The sequence below is a fragment of the Gracilinanus agilis genome, chromosome 2, assembly GCF_016433145.1.
Source record: "Gracilinanus agilis isolate LMUSP501 chromosome 2, AgileGrace, whole genome shotgun sequence".
NCBI lineage: Eukaryota > Metazoa > Chordata > Mammalia > Didelphimorphia > Didelphidae > Gracilinanus > Gracilinanus agilis.
Window position 1 is genome coordinate 9,578,081 of NC_058131.1, and position 8,317 is coordinate 9,586,397.

Here is an 8,317-nt window from a genome sequence, read left to right on the forward strand (position 1 = left end):
AAGGTTCCAAATTATCCTAAGAATATATTGATTCTCGTTCTTTTTGCTTTGGAAAAATTAAGTAATAAAACCTGGATACTTGAGTGACATACGTAGCAATCCTAAACACTCTACCCCATATTTTAAGTGCCGTCATTATATTGGAAAACTGAAGGAAGAAAACGAGGAAGTCACATCCCAGACTTCTTTTTACAAATGCTCATTCTCTCTTTGATAGTCTTTGGGAACTATTGGCCATTTACTTGTTCTAGCAGCCACTAAATCTCCGTTATCTAGGCCAGAAGATAAATGCAAATACTTCCAAGATGGAGCAAGCCGGAACAGTATTCTGGTAAAATGGATCTGTCCTTCTCTGGTCCAGTTTAAAGAGTTCCAGGCCAAGGACCACAGAAACAGGCTGGCAAAGTGGCTGGGGACACTGGTTTTGATGTGAAGGTCACACTGCATGGGCAGCAGGTGTCAAGGAAACAGTTTTCTCTGAGGTGCCAGTTGCCTCAGTTACACAGATTATGTACACTCTCAGCTGGACAAGGGTATTTTTTTTTTAAATTTTTAGGCAATGGGGGTTAAGTGACTTGCCCAGGGTCATACAGCTAGGAAGTGTCTGAGATCAGATTTGAACCCAGAGGACCTCCCATCTCTAGGTTTGGATCTCAATCCACTGAGCCACCCAGCTCAGTATATTTTGATGTTTTCTAAAACTGTCCCAGACATGTCCTTTGCTCAATTGCTAAGTCTTCTTCCTGGCTCTTTTGTGTGCTTACCCAATGGCCCCTACACACGGTCCATTTTATGAAAATGGATGGGGCCATCCAAGCTGGGTTTTTATTGCCCTCATATTAAAACTCAATGTTTTACAAGTCTGGCCTCAGACACTTCCTAGCTGTGTGACCCTGGGCAAGTCACTTAACCCCCATTGCCTAGCCCTGTAACAAATAAAAAATTAATATAGAAGGATATATATAAAAGATATTAGGGTTTAAAAAACCAAAAAAACTCAATGTTTTAGACTGAGATTGTCTGACTTGATGGAATTATGAAGCAGATAATAATGGCCTTTGCTGGGAAGTACAATAGGTCCAATTTGAGATAATACGATTGAACAGAGCTTGGCCAGACTTTGGGAGACAGTGGAGGAGATGAGGGCCTCGTGTGCTAGGGCTCAATGGAGAGTTGGACACAACTGAATGCCTCAACAACAACGAATGATTTAATAGAGAAGAGGACCCTAGACTTGGGGCCAGCAGGGACCTTCAAGGCCATCTAGTCCAATCCTCTCCTTTTTCAGAGAATGAGCTCGGAGCCCCAGCCAGTTAAATGATTTGCTCAAAATGAACAGAGGTAACAAGGGGTGGATGAGGGATGCAGGAGGTACTTAATGCATGCTTATTGACTGCCTGTCCCTTAGGGTTTTATTGGGAACCCTAGGGTCCCAAGGTTCTAGGGCGGCAGTTGGGAGGGGGATGTGATTAACTGGCAAATAGGACAATCACAGTGGGATCCTCCCCTGGCTTCTAGGATACCCTGGCAGGAAAAGAAGAAAGACCCCCAAGATGCCCCACCCATGCAGAAAAAGGGGTGCCAAGGGGTCCTGCAAGATCTCAGGACTGAGAGCCAGAGAACTCGGGAGAAGAAGACACGGGAGAGCTCTAGAGCAGAAGGAAGACCAGGAGAGGTTATGCAACCCCTCAGCCTGGCCACTTCTCCAGGGTCTGCTGCAAATGGCAGTGCTTATCCCTAAAGCAGAAGGAACTTAAGGAAAAGGCTCTGAAAGCTGAGAGCAAGGGGCAGCCGTGGAGTGGAGGGGGCTGAGGTGGCTGGACTAAGGCTAAAATCAGGGGCAACATTTATGATGAGGCCAGGAAAGAGAAGAAAAGTAGGGAAATGCACTGGGCCCGAAGGTAGGATTCAAGGAGAGTGGGACCAGGCCTTGGAGCTAGGCCATGTGTTCATTTTCCAGGGATCACTGTCAGGAGGATCATGGGACTTTGGAAGCTGGAAGGGACTCAGAATGAGGGTTCAGCATCTAGTTTAGCACCCACCTGTTGCAGAAAACAGGCCCAGAGGAAGTGACATTTGCTCTTCTTTGGATGGGCAAAAGGTTCCAGGGCCCTGGGGTTGGTCTAAGGGACAGATTTGTTTTTAGGGGGCAGTTTATGTATTTAATATACCCTTAGTTAGGCATAGGTCCCTTCCTAAATAATGAACCAATCAGTATGTCTAGTATTTCTCCTGTATCTGAGAGATGCTTTGAGATCTAATGGGAAGAGGCTGGAAAAAGACCCGTCTGCATCAACTGCCTTGGCCACCTCCTCCTCCCTTCATCACCCCAGTTCTGAGATGGTTCTCTACTGTAAGATAGCCAGCTAGCAGGTTTCTCCCTCAAAAGGGCTCAGGACTGTGACCTCACCCCCACCTGGCTTGCTGCCAGGATTCTGATGTCCCTATTGGCTGCCCCATCCTTTTAAACTGACTGGCTTTGTGACCTCATTCTCCCACCAAACCCGTTGCCCACCTGGTGGAATCTTTGGGGTTTCCATGGAGCTGCCTGTAAATAAACTTGGACCATCGCAAGTGACCAGTCACATTCATACTGGACACATGCTCTCTCTGACTTCAGTCACCTGGACAACTACGGGAGTCATTTCTTCATACCAAGTGACCTTTGTTGATGTTTTCTCTTCTATAATCATGGCAGGTAAGGGACCACATTATTTGGACCATCATTTTTTTTTAAGAGCTGTAGTAAGACAAGTGGGAAGACAGATGTTTAGAAGGAAGGAGCTTAGGATCTCTTGGCTCCTTTGTAGAGTAATAGCTTGGGAAGGGGGAGAAAAAAATCTAACAGGGTTGGAGCTTTTCTTTTTTAACATACTAAGAAAATATTTTTCCTTCAAGAACATCCTGACTGATATTTTCATTTTGTTATTCCAAGTTTTCTCCCCTCCCCCCATTAATCCATCCTATTTCCTTTGCCTTTCCAATGGCATTTAAGCTCTTTTTCGCTGGAGGGTTTTGAACTAGAGACCTGGTGTTAGGTTACATGTCTATTTTCCCCAAATTATTGGAGATAAATATGAAGAGATGAACCCCAAGAGAGGATTTTCTTGTATCCACCAAAGTTCATGAAGGGAAAGTTTGGGGAATGTTGGGATTCATCCCAAAGAGGAGTAAGTAACCTACCCTTCCTCTTCTTTCTTTCTTTCTTTCTTTCTTTCTTTCTTTCTTTCTTTCTTTCTTTCTTTCTTTCTTTCTTTCTTTCTTTCTTTCTTTCTTTCTTTCTTTCTTTCTTTCTTTCTTTCTTTCTTTCTTTCTTTCTTTCTTTCTTTCTTTCTTTCTTTCTTTCTTTCTTTCTTCCTTCCTTCCTTTCTTTCTTTCTTTCTTTCTTTCATCATTCATCCATCCATCCATCCATCCATTTATTTATTTATTTGTTTATTTCTTTGTTTGTTTATTTATTTTTAAACCCTTAACTTCTGTGTATTGGCTCCTAGGTGGAAGAGTGGTAAGGGTGGGCAATGGGGGTCAAGTGACTTGCTCAGAGTCACACAGCTGGGAAGAGTCTGAGGCCAGATTTGAACCTAGGACCTCATACCCTTCCTCTTCTGATGAAATCAGATATTCTTTGAGGATTTAACAGTATTCGAAAGCTTTGTTCTATTCAGAAATGGTCACAAGTTAGGTTTAAGGTTGAAGAAACTAAGGCGAGAGGCTGGAAAAGAGAAAAGGAACTCACATTTGGAAAGGTCTTGTAGAGTTTGGGCTTAGCACTGGACAGCTCCTTCAGGGTGGAGGAAAGGGGTTTAGAGATGGAGAGAAAATAAGAAGGAAAGAACAATATCAGTAGAGACAGGCTGGGATGAAGAGAGAGAGGGGAGGTGGGATTGGGAATGGAATACTGAAGAAACCCAACATTTAAGACTGAAAAGGAAAAAAAAAATCCCAAATATATAGAATTTTTTTTCCCACAAGGAGAAAGGTGAAACTATTCTTCACAAAAAGCTTTTTTTTTTCTTTTTTTCTTTTTGGCTATGAACTGGGAAGGTTCAGCTAGAACAGTGCTTCCCCATCTCCTTTCCAGAAAAATATTACTTAGCGTCCCTGGAAATTAATTTTAAAAATTTTAATAGCAATTAATTGGAAAGATCAATGCACCTGTGGCCATCACCGCCTCCCTGGATCACTGCAGCACCCACCAGGGGGCGGTGGCGCCCACTTTGGGAATCACTGAGCTAGATTACTAAGTTGGTGGGGGCAAAGGCTGCTCCTTAGAATGTCATTCTATTTAAGTACTGAGTGCCTTAGCTCAGAGCAAGTGTACATGAAGTGGGGCCAAGGGAGGGGGAGAGCAGAAAGAATGCAGAATTTGGAATGAGAAGATCTGGATTTGAACTCTGGGCCTGACAGCTAGCTATTGGACTCCCGGGCAATTCTTTTCACCTCTCTCAGCCTTGGTTCCGGCACCTATAAAGTGGGGATGATCATATTTGTGTGGCCAAAGCTTTTATGGGGAAGCATATTTTAGACATGAACTATGAAAAGTGTTGCCCAAGTTTTAATTACGATATAGAGTTCTGTGGACCTTAAAGCATTGTATGAATGTTACCAACAGTGTGCATGAGGCTATGTGAAGAGTAAACACTCAGTGGGGTTTTTTTTAAACCCTCACCTTCCATCTTAGAATCACTATTGTATATTGGTTCCAAGGCAGAAGAGCGGTCAGGGCTAGGCTTTAGGGCTTAAGAGACTTGTCCAGGGCAATACATCTAGGAAGTATCTGAGCCCAGATTTGAACCTAGGACTTCCCATCTCTAGGCCTGACTCTCAATCCATTGAGCTGCCCCCCCTCCCCTGCCCCCCAGCGGTTTTTAAAAAATGAATAAATGAATGAATGAATGAATGAATGAATGTATATGCTAAGTTTTGATTAGAATGTATTTCAGAAGGAATTTCTGCTTACTTCCACTCTAGACAGAGAAGATGATTTCTTGTTAATGGCAAGCAGGAGTCAGGGAAAAGGCTAACCTCTTTCTTTGGGTGGACTCTCTGAGATGATGATTGTAATAATGTTAATGCTATTGATAAACTCCAGAAGATAAAGACAAAGAAATGATGATGATGGTAGCAGACAGTGCCATAGTGGAGCCACTGAAGCTGCGACTCTCAGTATTGTCCAGCCATAGTCACACTCCTCTAAAATGGATCATAGGAGTATCGATTTAGAGATGACGGGGACCTTCTAGTCCAGCGATTCCCAAACTTTTTTGGCCTCCCACCCCCTTTCCAGAAAAAAATATTACTTAGCCCCCTAGAAATTAATTTTTAAAAAATTTTAATAGCAATTAATAGGAAAGATCAATGCACCTGTGGCCAGCACTGCCCCCCTGGATCCCTGCAGCACCCACCAGGGGGCGGTGGTGTGCACTTTGGGAATCACTGTTCTAGTCCAACACTATTGTCTGACAATGGGGAATTGGAGGCCCTTAGCGATATAGTAACTTGCCTCAATAATAAATGTCAGATTCCCAGCTGTGTGACCCTGGGCAAGTCACTTGACCCCCATTGCCCACCCTTACCACTCTTCCACCTAGGAGCCAATTCACAGAAGTTAAGGGTTTAAAAAACAAACAAACAAATAAATAATAAATGTCAGAGGTAGGATTTTAATTCAGGTTCTCTGACTCTAAATCTAATGTTTTTCTATTGCATCATGATGTCTTTTCTTTTTTTAAGCCCTTACTTTTCATCTTAGAATCACTACTATGTATTGGTTCCAAGGCAGAAGAGAGGTAAGGGCTCAGCAATGGGGGTTAAGTGACTTGCTCAGGGTCATGCAACTAGGAAGTGTCTGAGGCCAGATTTGAATTTTGGACCTCCTGTCTCTAGGCCTGACTCTCAATCCACTGAGCTACCCAGCTGCTCCCCCACCCATAATGATGTCTTTAACCATTTTAAAACATTTTAAAAATTTTTTTTAGATCCTAATTTCAATCTTGGAATCAATATATAGATTTAAAAATTAATATCCAATACTCCCAAGTATTATATTTGACAAGATTTATTAAATTCAATTCAAAGCAAAAGGGAAACTAAAAAAAGCTAGATGGAGCTCACCCAAGTCATTCACGAAATCTACAAATACTACAAATTGAGTGCTTTGTATTGGTTCCAAGGCTAGGCAATGGGGGTTAAGGGACTTGCCCAGGGTCACACAACTGGGAAGTGTCTGAGGCCAGATTTGAACCCAGGACCTCCTTCCTCTGGGCCTGGCTCTCAATCCACTGAGCCACCCAACTGCTCCCCTTCCCCAATTTAAAACAATTCTGAGGGGGTTATTAAGCATTTTTCACACTTATAAAGAATAGTTCTTGCTCATTGTCTAGATAAACTAGTCTAATAAGATTTGGGGTGTGTGTATATGTGTAGTATGTGTGTCTTATATGTATGTGTAATTGAAATACATCCTAGAGTCATCCCCCCCCTTTTTTTTTTCTTAACATGGCTAGATTCTTAGGCTTTTGACTTAGGACCAGAAATAAGACTCAACTGAAAAAGGCAAGGGTTCCCCTTTAAATTGTCCTGTCCTGCAGAATCCTTAACCTAATCTGTACCGTGGACTCCTTTGTTCCTTACTGGAACCCATGGGCTCCTCAGAAATGTGTATTTTAGTGTGTAAAACCCATAGGATTACAAAGGAAACAAAGTGTGCAAATACCAGCTAAAGGCAAGTTCCCAGGACTCCAGGTTAAGAAGCTCAGCTCTAGGGACTAATTTTGGGTCAAAAGATGTGAACCCTGTCTAAAGGTGTGAGCCCAGTTGAGGACTGAAGGTTTATTCTTCTAGATTCCAGAGAGCAAGGCTGCTTCTTCTCTTCCCCCAGTAGAGTCGGGGATAGAAACATCGAGAAGGGACTTGACTCAGATTCTTCCTCTGATGCTTATTAGCTCTGTGACTCTGAAATCCCTTTCAGCACTTCTAGGAACCTCCTGGGTCTCCTCAACTACCAAAAGAGGCGATGTATATGCACTTTGCATAGTGGGTGCTTGATAAATGTTGAATCGAAGACATTCTTATTACATAGTGAGATGGGTAGAAATTGTGAAGAGACCAGAGTAGTCTAGATATCCAGAAGAACTTCATGGCAATTTAAGCTGTCAGACAATGGAATGAGCTGCCTTGGAAGAATGGTAGCTCTCATTGCACTGGAGGTCCTTCAGCTGAGGCGCTGGGACTGGGTGACCTCAGACTTGCCAATTATATCGTATCTTTGATGCAATGATGACGAACCTTTTAGAGACTGCATGCCCAAATGGCACTCTCATGGTGCATGTGAGCCACCCTCTAATCCCAGACAGGGGAGGGAGGAAGTGCTCCCATTGGGCTGCTGGGAAGAGGGAGGGGTGATGTGAGAAATGACCTCAGATGCAGTGGAGAGGGGGGTGGAGCCAGCCCCCTTTGGCATGTGTGCCATAGGTTTGCCAACACAGACTTTCTTAGAGTATTCTCATCTATATATGAATTGGACTGGATTGGCAGATAATCCAGGTCCCTTTGCTTCTCCAATATTATGGAGATTAGTGAAATGATTGACCACACACATGAACATGGACATGGACATAGACATATACTGTTCCTCTTCAGAGAATAAGGTCTCCTGAAGGGTGTAGGTAGCATAGTAAAGAGCCTCGAATAAGAAGGAAGAGACCTTGGGTTCAATTCCTATGCCTCCTACTCTGATCAAAAATCACTCCAGGCTCCAGGTTTTTTTCCTCCAAGCTGGAAGAGGTTGCTTAGTAAAGGGTTAATTTTATAAAGTTTATCAAGTGACTACTGCATGTAAGGAAGGCCTTGTCCTAGGTGTTTGGAAAATAATAACAAAATTCAAAGAGTTCCTAATCCTCTAGGCACTTATATTCTACTTAGCAGGTCCCATCTAATTCATATATATTTTTTAGTCATATATTTTATCATATATATTAATAATACTCTTACCTTCTGTCTTAGAAGCAATCCAAGGCAGAAGAGTGGTAAGGGCTAAGCAGTATGTGTGTGTGTGTGTGTGTGTGTGTGTGTTAAGTGACTTATCCAGGGTCACATAGCTAGAAAGTGTATGAGGTCACATTTGAACCTGGGCCCTCCCATGTCTAGGTATGACTCTTAATCCACTGATTGCCCCATCTAGATGCCCCCTCACTGAGGTACTAAGGTCTCAGCAGAACATAAATTCCTTGAGGGCAGTGACCTCTTCTCTTCTCTTCTCTTCTCTTCTCTTCTCTTCTCTTCTCTTCTCTTCTCTTCTCTTCTCTTCTCTTCTCTT

At 42.9% G+C, this 8,317-nt stretch overlaps 1 protein-coding gene across 1 annotated transcript in view; it reads left to right on the plus strand.

Moving 5' to 3' along the window:
* Window positions 1–2,538: 2,538 nt before the first annotated feature.
* Window positions 2,539–8,317, plus strand: part of C2H2orf78 (chromosome 2 C2orf78 homolog) — a 13,151-nt gene continuing 7,372 nt past the window's right edge. Inside the window, exon 1 of the mRNA XM_044660373.1 lies at window positions 2,539–2,698. Within this exon, the coding sequence (XP_044516308.1) occupies window positions 2,539–2,698 (160 nt within the window). The remainder of the gene's footprint in view (window positions 2,699–8,317) is intronic.